At 51.2% G+C, this 12,946-nt stretch overlaps 1 protein-coding gene across 7 annotated transcripts in view; it reads right to left on the bottom strand.

Moving 5' to 3' along the window:
• Nucleotides 1–1,492: 1,492 nt before the first annotated feature.
• Dlg4 (discs large MAGUK scaffold protein 4) overlaps nucleotides 1,493–12,946 on the bottom strand; it is a 28,384-nt gene continuing 16,930 nt past the window's right edge. For 5 of the 7 annotated variants that reach the window (XM_006246687.5, XM_039085767.2, XM_008767809.4 and 2 more), the window contains 12 exons: nucleotides 9,415–9,710; nucleotides 9,141–9,243; nucleotides 8,876–8,990; nucleotides 7,452–7,628; nucleotides 7,159–7,195; nucleotides 7,036–7,063; nucleotides 6,851–6,898; nucleotides 6,673–6,774; nucleotides 6,196–6,368; nucleotides 5,183–5,292; nucleotides 4,614–4,705; nucleotides 1,493–4,378 (listed from right to left, as the gene is read on the bottom strand). In XM_006246687.5, coding sequence (XP_006246749.1) covers nucleotides 4,272–4,378; nucleotides 4,614–4,705; nucleotides 5,183–5,292; nucleotides 6,196–6,368; nucleotides 6,673–6,774; nucleotides 6,851–6,898; nucleotides 7,036–7,063; nucleotides 7,159–7,195; nucleotides 7,452–7,628; nucleotides 8,876–8,990; nucleotides 9,141–9,243; nucleotides 9,415–9,710 — 1,388 coding nt within the window. In that variant the 3' untranslated portion in view covers nucleotides 1,493–4,271. The remainder of the gene's footprint in view (nucleotides 4,379–4,613; nucleotides 4,706–5,182; nucleotides 5,293–6,195; nucleotides 6,369–6,672; nucleotides 6,775–6,850; nucleotides 6,899–7,035; nucleotides 7,064–7,158; nucleotides 7,196–7,451; nucleotides 7,629–8,875; nucleotides 8,991–9,140; nucleotides 9,244–9,414; nucleotides 9,711–12,946) is intronic. The other 2 variants (NM_019621.2, XR_005489771.2) reach the window with 2 other exon arrangements.

The raw sequence follows: 12,946 nt of genomic DNA, 5'->3' as shown, positions 1-12,946 counted from the left end.
CTCTCGTGGCCTGACACATGTACAGTGCCTGGACGCACATGCAGGCAAAGCACTAATACACATAAACTTTTTATTTTTTAAATGTATTTTACTATGCGTATGAATGTTTCGCCTGCATGCATGTGGGTTTCCTGGATCTAGGATGACAGATGGTTATGAAGCACCGTATGGGCATTGGGAGTTGAACCTGGGTCCTCTGCAAGACCGACAAGTGCTCTTAACTGCTGAGCCATCTCTCCAGCCCCACACATAAAAAAAAATCTTAAATTAGGGGCTGCAGAGATGTCTCAGCGGTTAAGAGCACTGACTGCTCTTCCAGAGGTCCTGAGTTCAATTCCCAGCAACCACATGGTGGCTCACAACCATCTGTAGTGGGATCTGATGCCCTCTTCTGGTGTGTCTGAAGAGAGCGACAGTGTACTCACATACATGAAATAAATATTTTTAACATTTTTAGATTAAAACATTTTCAATGTAGTGTCAAGAACAGGGAAGGGATGCATGCCTTTAAACTAGTGAATGGGAAGTGAATCTCTGAGTCTAAGGCCAGTTTGGTCTACATAATGGATTCCAGGAAAATCTCTGAACCCTGTCTCAAAAAAAAATTATTTTTCCAATTTGCTTCAAGGGACCAATGGAACTGAGGACACAGTTAAGTGGTAGAGCATCTGCCCAGCCTGTGGCCCCTGGTTTGGTGAGAAACATTCCTTGTAGGGAAACATTCCTTGTAGACTTGAAATAACATACTTCACACTGCTAACCACGCTTCCTCAGATGAGGAGGCAACATTTTTAACCTCTTGAATGTGCAAATTTGTCAGGTACACAGATCATTTACATCACTTAAAAATAACGGAAGGCAGGGACGACAGTGGATGCCTGCATCCCAACACTTGGGAGCTGGAGGCAGAAGGATCAGGGGTTCAAGGTCAGCCTTGCCTACACAACTTTGAGACTAGGCTGGGAACTTGAAACCCTCCTCCCCCCAAAATTAATAAAACAAAACAATAGCCAATGAAATGGCTTGACACCTCCTTGATACTACCCACCAAGCCTAGAAACCTGAGTTTGATCCTCAGAACTCACATGATGGAAACAGAAAATTTTCTCCTCCAAGTTGGTCTTTGACCCACACACATGTACCTTGGTGTATGCATGCATGCATGCTGGTTTGCACACGCTTGTGCATGAGTGCCCATGTGCACTTAGGGGCGCGCGCGCGCGCGCACACACACACACACACACACACACACACACACACAAAGAAATCTAAGAAGCAATTGAAAAAGGAGAAGAAAAAAACAAAACAGGGGCTGAAGAGATGGATTGATGGTTAAGAGCACCCATCCAGAGGACCCAAGTTTGGGTCCCAGCACCCACACTGGGTAGCCCACAAGCATCTGTAATCCTGCTCCAGGGAATCCAACACTCTCTTCCGGTCTCCTGGGCATCCACAAGCATGTAGCATACACTTGTATAGACACAAACACAAGTGAATTTAATTTTTTTTAATTAAAAGCAGTAATAATAATGCAGACTTTGAGCCTGGTGTGGTGGTGCACATTTGTAATCCCGGCACTCAGGACGCTGTAGCAGGATGACAAATTGAAGCCCAGCCTGGGAAACTTAGTAACAAAGAAACAGAGCAGGGAGATGTACCCCTTCTAGGTAAAGGCTCCTCTACTTCCTGGACCCAGACTCATTAAGACAGATGCATTAAGGCACCTGCCTCAGCTCCTTGATTTCTCCAGACAGAGGACGTCAGCATAGCCTCATCCTACCTCATCCCACACAGAACCAAGCTAAGAGAACTATCTGAGAATCTCCCCTAAAGCCACAAGATATCAGAACCATGGGGAACTTTCCTGGCACTCAGACCCCTGGGTCCTACACCCCGAGACTTGCAATGGTGAGCCTTGTGGATCAGGATGCTGTACGGATAATTACCCTGGTCGATCCAGAGAGTCATGGGTTTATGGGACAGCCAGCAGTTCAGGGACCTCTGCTTTGACGGCTGGATGGCATATCCTCCCCAGAATCACTCCTCCTAGGTTGGTCTTTTGCAGTCATCTCTCATCTTTGCTCAGGGATGGCTACAGAAACTGCCCTTTTGCAATTGTTGAGGATTTAAGAACTCTTAGGGCCCAGCAGGGGGGTGGGGGGTGTTCCCTGATAATCAGACAGATGTGGGGATGGCATCATAGCTGACGCAAGCAAATAGCTTATCTGTCAAGTTCTGAAACTAAACTCTCATCTTCACTTCTCCAGCTTCTCTCACTGGGGTCACATTTCTGTTTTCTTAGCCACAATATTTGCCAAGACTCCTCAAATCCTGCAAAGTGGCACACAAAGAAATCCAACAGTAACGATTCACATGGCATCCCTCACCCAGCAAACTCTCAAAAAGACTCTGTCCACGCCAAGCAGTGGTGGCACACGCCTTTAATCCCAGCACTCGGGAGGCAGAGGTGGGCAGATCTTTGAGGTCAAGGCCAGCCTGCTCTCAGAGCAAGTTCCAGGACAGCAGGGTTTCACAGAGAAACAATGTCTGGAAAAAAAATAAAACAAATAGACAAAAAAAAAATTCTGTCCACAGCCCCATAAATATAACAAAGAGTGCTTCCTCTATGCAGTCCCATCTTTAATGGGTCAACCTAGAGTTTTTCCGGCTTTAAAACAATACCAAGAAATACACATTCGGTGGAAACTACTTTTTTTGTTGTTGTTGCTTTTTGTTTGACCTTCTAAAGTAGCTTCATTCTGAAGCTCAGGCTAGATACCCTGGGCTAACCCTGAACTCCCAGTTCTCTAGCTTCAGCTTCCCAAAAGCTGGGATTAGGGGCATATGCCTCCATAATTGGATTTCCTTAAATCTTTTTAAGGGCTAGCAATGTACTGGGGTGGCTCTTGACGCTGAGCAACAGTAGCAGCTTCAGCTTCCAGACTGGCACTTAGGCTGCTGGATACTTTGTAACACAACAGGCTTGCCCAACCAAGGGCCTATGCTCTGAGCCCTTTAAGATGAATGGAGCTGAGCGCTTTCGGCCAGTCAGGTATATTAAATTTGTACATTCTGTACAGTTTTATACATGGGTCCTTTTCAATCCCCTATGAGCTGAGGAGCTTCTGTGTTTTTCTTTAGGAATGAATATGCCTTCAACAGGGATGAGGCCAGCTAGGGGAGTGGTCAGGGCAAACCTGAGCTTGCAGAGCTCAGAGTCTGCCAGGGACTAGCAGAGCTCCAGCTCTTCCCAGGCCTGTCAGCATTGTCTCTGTCTGCCTCGGTCTGGTAATTCCTTCCCAGGACCCTTTTAGGCACCCTATTCTCTGTGAGGTAAGGAAGGATCTGAAGTTCTCAGAGCCACCTATCCCAGGCCCCGACCTGTGTCTCTCCATTCCCCCCTTCACCCCAAAGAACCAGGCCACACACGGGGTTTCAAGTGTCTGTCTCTTCCTTTCACTCTCTCAAAAGAAAAAATAAATAAATTGCAGAAGGCGGCAGCATTTCCTGTCCTCCCCTGGCTCCCGGACACCCAACCCCTGACCCCTTGCCCCCCCACCCCCCTCCCATATTCCCCACTCCCTAGACCCATCCCTCCCCTTTTCCCAAAAAAATAAAATGAAATAAAATAAAATAAAATCCCAGGAAAAAAAAAAAAGCCACAGTTAGACCTTCCACTCATGCAAACCAGCAAAGAAAAAAGGTGGGAGGTGTGTGAAAGACAGGGGACCCTCAGGAGAGCCCCCATGCGTCTCCCCCCAAAAACCACCTTTGAGAAGAAAAAAATGGAGAAAATAAATGAGAACTCAAATGGCATGGGGAGTTATGATGGGGCAGGGGTGACCCCAGCCCCTGCCTCAGGAGAGCGCGGAAGCCTGTGGCCCTGCATCCCTACAGCGGGTACTCCTTGAGAGGGGCCCTGACTTCTGGAATGTGTGTGGGAGAAAATGGGGAGGGCAGAGGCCCCCAGTGGGTCTATGTGTGCATGGGGGCGGGCGGGGGTAGGGGTCCTAAGGAGCAAGGGCTCGGAACCAGGAGCCCAGCTCCCCTCCCCCAGACCCCAGGTTCTTGGGGTCCAGGGGCCCTGATCTGGGTTGCAGGGATACATGCAGAGGAGTGTCCCCCCTCCAGTGGGCTCGATCCAGTTAGAAAGGAAATAAATAAGAAGGGTGGGAAGGGAGGCTGGGGTACAAAGGACTTGGGCTATTCAGTCCACACCAAGGGCCCATGTGGTGGAGGCAGGGTGAGTCCAGGCCAAGCCAGGGCAGGAATCAGAGTCTCTCTCGGGCTGGGACCCAGATGTAGGGGCCTGAGAGGTCTTCAATGACACGTTTCACTTTGTGATAGATCTCTTCAAAGCTGTCGCCCTCTACGATGGCTGCAAGTCAAGTGGAGTAGCGAGTAAGGTCAAGGTTCCAAAGACGTGACCAAGGAGCCCAAAGCAGGGAGCACCTCTGACTCCTTCAGCCAGGAGCCATGGCTCCCTGAGCCCAATGACAGGACACCTCTTCCCACACCGACCACACCCAGTAGGGCACTCCATGCAATCTCAGTACACCCTGGACTCTGTGGCTCACGGACTCCGTGGCTCAGGGAAGCGGGTGGCCTCTCACCTGAGAAGCACTCTGTGAACTCCTGCTCCAGCTTCGTGGCTCTGTCGAAGGCTTTCCGGGCTTGCTCCTCTGTGATCCGCTTATTGATCTCTCTGTCAAGAGGGAGAAAGACACAGACATGAGGGGTAGGGTCCTCTCTGCCTCTCTACCTCCTTCCTGGTAGGCTAAGTTGCAACTTCTCTCATAGTTGGAGCACACAGCAAACAATATGATTTCTGATACCCTGTGGGGCCACAGATGAGCTCACGGCAACCCACCCCATCTAAGACCTCTGGAATTCATCCTTCCAGCCTTTAGCTGGAATGCCCAACTGCCTCTGAGGTTCTGGTTTGCCCCAGCCTGTGTATGCCCCAGGGGGCTACTGAGAACTGTAGGCCTGCCTAACCCAAGGCAGGAGAAGGGGAAAGGTCTGCCATTGTTTCAAGCCTTGACTCTCAACTCTCAATGCAGCTCTTTGAACACTGTGGGAGTTGCTGTCCACAAAGTGGACAAGATCAAGGTGGGGGACCTTGAGAGCCCAGGGTCACAGTTAGAGGGAACAGTGGGGGAGCCCCCAGGACCATACTCACAGCACATTCTCCAGGGAGCGGGGACGGATGAAGATGGCGATGGGGTGCAGGTGGGCCGCCTGCAGCCGCCGCACGGCATTGGCCGAGACATCGAGGATGCAGTGCTTCCCCTGGGGGCAGGCAGGGTAGGCGGAGGGGGACCAGCAGGTAGCAGGAAAGGACAGACAGAGGTACCAGGAAAAGATGGAGAATATAGAAATGTGGGGGCGGGAGGTTGGCCAAAGGGGAAGTGACAGATGCCAAAGGACATATCGGCAAGAGAAGAGAGGAGTGGAGAGAGTGACCAATGGAGAGGAGGAGGGAAAGGAAGACGGAAGGCCAAGCCCAGGAAGGCATGGGGTGAAACAGTGTGGGACAGGAGAGAGGGGACCCGAAAGGTGGAGGCAGAGCAAAGGCAAGGGGCGGGGCGGGTGGGGTGCGGAGGGTAGAGCCGGGCAAGCAGGGGAAGGCGGAGAAGGGAAAGGATAACGAAATTAGGGTAGAGGGAGGAGGAGGGGAGGACAGACAGAGGACAGACAGATGGAAGGAATGGGAGAGACAGATGGGAGGGAGGGGAGGCAGATGGGAGAAAAGAGCCACAGAGAGAGGGCAGGCAGTGTGGAAAGCGTTAGGGGAAAGGGGGAAAGGAGGGATGTGAGAGAGGGTAGTGGGGACCACCCCCCATTTAAGAAGGAAAGGAGCAGAGGGGAGTCAGGAAGAAAGAGAGGCACACGTTGGGGAAGGCAAAGCCATCAAAGGCAAAGGTCCAGGAAGAGAGGAGAAATGGGGCAAGGAGGAGAAGCCGGAGAGACAGGGACAGATGGCGGAGGGGAGCATGGGGTCAGGAAGCAAGGGGAGCGGGTCACGGAAGAGCAGGCGGTCAGAGTTGCCCAAGAGGAGGAGGAGGTGGAGGAGCGGAGTGCAGACCCAGCAGGGAAAGAGACAGAGAGAAAGAGAGTTAGAGAGAGCTGGAGGAGGCCATGGGGTAGGGAGCGGGCAGGAGGAAGAGGATGACGTTGCCCACAAGCTCTTACCTGCTCTGCTACCTCTCGCACAGACTGGACGCTGGTCCCATAGAGGTGGCTGTTGTACTGGCCAGCCTCAATGAACTTGTGTGCCTGGATGTCCTTCTCCATTTTCTCCCGGGAGGAGACAAAGTGGTAATCCCGGCCGTCTATCTCATATTCCCGCTTAGGACGTGTCGTATCTGCCAAGAAGTCATTCCGCCCCACAGAGATCTAACCACCACCCCTTAATGCCAGTCTATATCAGCCAACCCCTCAGAGTACCCAGGGAGACTGAGACGAAGGTAGGACAGAACTGCCTGTCACCCTGGGGCCTGCCAGGTTCTGGCCAGCCTTGTTTGCTACAGACATAAAAGCGGGTGGGCAGAACCCCTCCTCTAAAGTGATCTGTGTCTCACTTTACTCCAATGTCACGACCCTGACAAAGTGACAGGCCTTGAGTCCCCCAACTCCAACTCCATAGAGATCCAAGGTCCCCATACTCACGAGGGACACAGGATCCAAACTTGTCGGGGAACTCGGAGAGAAGATCATCGTTGGCACGGTCTTTGGTGGGTCCAAGGATGATGATGGGACGAGCATAGTGCACTGGGGAGAAAGGGTTTGGCTCAGGCAGCAAGCAGGGCAGGCGGGCAGGAGGGCTGAGGCTGGGGCCAGGGCTCACCTTCCATCTGGGTCACCGTCTCATAGCTCAGAACCGAGTCTTCTCGACCTGGCAGGAGACAGGGCATCTGCAAGGGGCTCTCCAAGGCAGGTGACCTGGAGACCGTCTCGCCTGCTTCCCCCAAGGACGTCAAGGGGAGCTTCATGTTCAGCTCACCCCACAGCTTTCCAGTTAACCCCACCTACCCTGTGATCCAGAGCTGGAGCCCCAGTCCTAGAAGAAAAAAGCAATCCTTGTGGTAGGCTCAGGATTTAGCTCAGAGGCCACCCCTACCACTTCTCCAAGTTCGTCATCTACCTTCCACCTACCTTGGCCTTTAACCTTGACCACTCTCGTCGCTCGACCCTACGGGACACAGGAAATAGTAGAGACATGCTCAGTGAGGTCCCCACCCTCTGGACCAGGTGGGAATCCCATCTTCCAGCAGCAGCTGGGCTCTATGTCCCTCACAGAGAAGTCCTCTCCCAGAGGTCGATGGGAGCCATGGTCCCCAGCAGGGCCTTGCAGATTCCCAAGAGTCCTGTACTGAGTGTCTACCCTGGGAGACCACGTGGACTTGGATATCTCGATGGGGGAAGCTGCAGGGCCCTGGGAGCCTCACCGCCGTTTGCTGGGAATGAAGCCAATGTCGTCGGTCTCACTGTCGGAGTGGACCCGCCGTGCTTGCCACCACTCTTCGTCACCAGCGTCAATGACATGAAGCACATCCCCGAAGCGGAAGCTCAGGGCCTGGCTCAAGAAACCGCAGTCCTTGGTCTTGTCGTAATCAAACAGGGCCCTGTAGCACAAGTGACTATGGGTCAGGGCCTGGCTGTGGACCCCAGGAAGGACGCACCAGGCCCCACAAGAGTCAGTCAGATTCTGGACAAGGGATCTGCAGCAAGGCAAGAAACCGCTGGTGTCACATACAGCAATGCCTGACCTCTCTAAGGACAAAAGGTTCTGGGAAGTTTCCCAAAGGACGAAGGTGCAGAGGAAAGCAAGGGGGGCTTCCTCCTTGCTGAGGTGAAAAGCCCCCATGGTCATGTAGTATCATCCAGCAGTGAGACCCCAGGCGCCTACCAGCCTCCAACAGGGAGGGAGCTCTTAGGTGCGGGGCCCCCAAGTAACACAAGCATCCAGGAGAAACACTGCAAGCTCAGTCTAGGACCTGTCGGCTGCGACAGGCCCATGGATAACCCAACGGAGATGGCCTAAAAGCAACAGCCAGAATTAGTTGGAACTTCAAAGAAGGCATCACAACAGGCCACACAGCTCTAAGGGACGCCTGTGTAGCAGAGGGCAGATAAGACCAGCCACCTGGACAGGGGAAGCAGACAGAGAGGGACAATGCCTTGTGAGGGACCTCGATGCCTTGTGAGGAGACAGGAAGGGGGCTCATGGGAAAGGAGGCCCTGAGAAGGGAACAAATGTTACTGAGCCGTCAGGAGGTGTGCTAGGAGGGTTTCCAACAGTGGTTTCAGTGCCTGCCTACCATGCATGAAGCCCTGGAGTCAATCCCTACACAGAGAGGAGAATGGGAGGAAGGGAAAGAGGTAAGAAAGACAGGAGGTAGGCACAGAAGAGCTGCAGTCCCTCCACCGAGGCCTCACACAAGGATGCCAAGCTGGAGGATGACTCAAAATATCCCAAAGCTGGGCATGGTGACAAGCGCCTGTAGTCTATGGCAAGATTATTACAGCACAGGGGTTCAAACTCAGCCTAGGCAATGAGAGAGGAAGGGACGGAGGGAAGAAGTTAGAGATGCCTGCTGCGTCAATACTGGCCTTAGGTCCTAGCAGGAGAGCCATCAGGAAAGTGCTTGTGTGACCAGAGACTAGGAGGCAATTCAGACACTTGGGGCAGGGGCTATTCCAGAAGACCAGTGTGTGCAGCCAAGTCTATGAACCCTTGACTAAGTGTCACGTCTGGGTGGGACAGTAGAAGGGCAGGATTTAGAGGAGGAGCTGTTTGGGGGTTGGACACAAGTTCAGGGGGAGAAGAATACACGGAAGCCTCTAGAGTCAGGCCCAGGAAGTTTCTTACCTAATGTAGAAGCCCCTCTTGGGGTTGCTTCGCAAGGATGCAGTCCCTGAGCCTAGGCTACTATTCATGAGCTGTTCCCGAAGATCATGGATCTTGGCCTCGAATCGACTATACTCTGAGAAAGGACAAGAAGTTTCTGGAACTCTGTCCCATCCTAATGCCACACCCCATCAACCCTCGCTCCACCCCTACTGAGACCATCCATCAGCTAAAGAGACAATGCTGAGGTCCACCTTAACCAAGACAGAAAACTTAGGCGTGGTACCTTCTGGTTTATACTGAGCGATGATCGTGACCGTCTGACCCGCATTCTTCAGGGCAATGGCAGCCTGTTCGTGACTGGCATTGCGGAGGTCAACACCATTGACCTAGAAAGGGGAGAAGATGCTATCACCTGGGATGGGAAGACAGTCATTCTTAGGAGTGAGTGGGTCAGGGAGTGGTCCAGCTGGACCAGGCTTGAGCCCATCCAGTCCCTCCCCAAGAGCAGAGAACTCCCTTTGGGGGGCAGTGCAGACCCTTGCACAGGCCTCTCTCACCGACAGGATCTGGTCCCCCTTCCGTAGCTCCCCACTGAGGTCGGCTGGACCCCCAGCAAGGATGAAGGAGATGAAGATGCCTTCACCATCCTCGCCGCCCACAATGTTGAAGCCCAGGCCGGTGGAGCCCCGATGGATCACGATCCGCCTTGGTTCCCGGGGAATGTCTTCCTCCCCCAGCAGGTCCTTGGCCACAGGGGAGTAGCGCCGAGGGGAAGTGGGGGTCATGGCTGTGGGGTAGTCAGTGCCCAAGTAGCTGCTATGACTGATCTCATTGTCCAGGTGCTGAGAATACGCTGAGGGCAGACAGGGCATGAGATGAAGATGTTGTGACCGTGGCACCCACCCATCTGTCCCCTCCAGAGGGAGCCCAGAGCCAGGTTCAGTCAAAGAGGAATTATTCTGCCAAAAAGGTATGTGGGTGACCCGCAGCAGGGGTCAGAAGTTTACAGATGACATCAAAGGGCAAGGGTTGGGAGGTCATATGTCTTTAGTATGCCAGGAATGGGGCCAACAGGAGGATATTGGCATCATGCTTTTGACTGCCTTTTGGTTAAAGTGTCTCTCAGGTCTCTCAATGCCCCTCCCTCTGCCCAGTCATTAGGGTTTTTTGTTGTTTTGTTGGGTGATTGTTTTTTTTTAAAACTGGGTCATTTGTCTAAAGTATTTCCCACATTCTATGAGCGATAATAGTCACTTGTTTCCCTGTGGTCTTGCTTAGCCTGTGCCCCATCTCTGCTCCCTTTTTGTTTCCCTGGGCTTGTCCCAGAGGCTTAGTAGGCTCAAATTCAATATGAAACGTTCACCCAGCAAGGGGCGAACTGTGCCTGCCACAGGACGCAGTGACGTCTGCTGGGTGTGGTACCCACACTTTAGATCCACTGGGACAGTAGAACCCCAAGTTTCAGGCCAGCCGGGGCTATGTAGTAAGACCTTGTCTCAAAAGAAATGGGGAAGTGTGAGCTGACTGCCTGTCTTTCTAGGACTGTCAGGTTCTGGGGTCATCATCTGACCTGCTCGTTACAATACCCTTCTACCAGAGTCCTTATGGGCATTCAGGGTGGTGTCTAAGGTTGGTGTTCACAGGGACTGCAAAGTGTTAATGTTGTACAATCATTAATAAGATTTTTACAAAGGACTCTCCTACCTGCTGAGTGTTGTGTTCGAGCCTACTATCCCACTGAGGAGGACAGGACGGCACTGAAGGCTAGTGCGGGTTACATGGTGACTTTGACGCTATCTTGGGCTATATAATGAGACCCTATCTCAAAACAAAAACGGTAAGAAAACAGACCCACACACGCACCAGAATTGCTGCCTGGCAACCTTGAGCTGACTCTGTGATGAGCGTACACAGTTGTGGGAGCAGATGACTGAGCCTCTCCCTTATTTACATTTCCATGAAGAAATGGCCTGTCTCTAGGTGTTCCAGCATTCTCCAAGGGTAACAAGGGGAAATGCTGCCGTGAAGATGGGACCCCAGGTCTTGCTCAACCTGTACGTCCACCACATGATGGCTCCCCAGCCTGAGTCCATTTGACCAAGTTTGGTTTTGGTTTTACTTTCAAGTCTCCCACTTTCAAGGATCTCACTATGTTGCTTACGCCTTCGCTGAACTTGATCCTCCTACTTCACTTTTGAGTACCTGTGTCCATCGCCATGCGGTACATCTGCTGCCATGCCTGATACCCAATTGTTTTCAAAGGTATTATTCTGGGGGCTGGAGAGATGGCTCAGCGGTTAAGAGCACTGACTGCTCTTCCAGAGGTCTTGAGTTCAATTCCCAGCAACCACATGGTGGCTCACAACCATCTGTAATACCCTATTCTGGTGTGTCTGGTGTACTCATATCCATTAAATAATATTTAAAAAAAATAAAGGTATTATTCTGACCTCATGTGTTTGCATATAAAATAAATTATGTAAGGCCAGAAAAATCCTCTTCAACAAGACTGCTGTGACACTAATAATCCTGGGCCCCTTCCTGGCCCTCTAGTATGACTTACACATTTACGTATTTGTTTCTGGCTTGGTTATTTGGTGGTGGTGATGTGTGTGTGTGTGTGTGTGTGTGTGTGCGCGCGCGCGCGCACAAGCATGGAGGCCAAAGGCTGACTTCAAGGGTCTTCCCAAAATCATTCTCCATCTTAATTTTTATTTGTTTGTTCATTCGTTTGTTTGTTTATATACAGGATTTCACCACCTACCTCCGGTTGTCCTAGAACTCACTATGTAGACCAGGCTATCCCTGAACTCACAGAGCTCCACTGACATTTGCCTCCCCAGTGTTGGGATTAAATGCGTGTATCACAATGCCCAGCTCCACCTTACTTTTTAAGACATGGTCTCTAGCTGGATTTAGAACTCACAGACTAGGCTAACTGGGCAGTAAATTCCAGGAACCCATCTGTCTCTGCACACCCCTCAGAGTCAGGATGGAAGTCATGCATCACAGCACCCAGCTTTCTGTGAGTGTTAGAGAGCAAGACTCTGGTCCCATCTCCCCAGCCCTATTTTAAAACAAACAAACGAAAAAGGGAGGGAGGAAGGAAGGAAGGGAGGGAGGGGCCTCGGGGCTGGAGAGATGGCTCCGTGGTTAAGAGCACTGACTGCTCTTCCAGAGGTCCTCAGTTCAATTCTCACAACCATCTGTAATGAGATCTGATGCCCTCTTCTGGTGTGTCTGAAGACAGCTACAGTGTACTCATAATTAATTAATTTAAAAAGAAACATGGCCTCATATAGCCTAGGCTAGCCTTAAACACACTGTGTAGTCTTGAATTTCTGATCCTTCACCTCCTCCTCCTCCTCCTGATCACCAAGAGCATGTGTATACTTCGTGTATACTGGAAAAGCACTCCACCCACTAAACACATCCCCAGCCATTTTTTGAGGCAGGTTCTATGTAGCCCAGGTTTCCCTTAAAATCTCAATCCCCCTACATTAGCCTCCCAAACCTTGTGATTACCAGTACATTCTACCCCTCCTGCCTCTTGTGCTTCTTGCCAAGACTGGAAACCATCCCTTTCCCCAAGGAACTCAAGTTAATTTTGGTAAGTTCAGAACTAGTACCAGAGGCTGGATGGTGATGGCGCACACCTTTAGTCCTGGAACTATGGAGGCAGAGGCAGGAAGATCTCTGAGTTTGAGGCCAGCCTGGTCTACAGAGCAAGTGACAGGACAGCCAGGACTACACAGAGAAACCCTGTCTCAGAAAAACAAACAAAAAACCAAAACAACAACAAAAAAGTACCAGAAAGAGGGATATGATCACACACACCTGTAATCCCAGCCCTAGGAGGCTGAGGCAGGAGGACGACCAGTTCAAGGGCAGTCTTGGCTACATAGTGAGACTTTGCCTCAAAAAAAAAAAAAAGAAAGAAAGAAAGAAAGAAAGAAAGAAAGAAAGAAAGAAAGAAAGAAAGCAAAACCAAATAGTGCCATTAAATTTGAATATGCTGTAAACATGTTTCATATTTGAAAAAGGAAATAATCTCATTCTTCCCCAAAAGAATGTCTTAGCTACTCTCCC

This window comes from Rattus norvegicus, chromosome 10, assembly GCF_036323735.1.
Source record: "Rattus norvegicus strain BN/NHsdMcwi chromosome 10, GRCr8, whole genome shotgun sequence".
Classification (NCBI taxonomy): Eukaryota; Metazoa; Chordata; class Mammalia; order Rodentia; family Muridae; genus Rattus; species Rattus norvegicus.
This window is presented reverse-complemented; position numbering and strand designations above follow the sequence as displayed.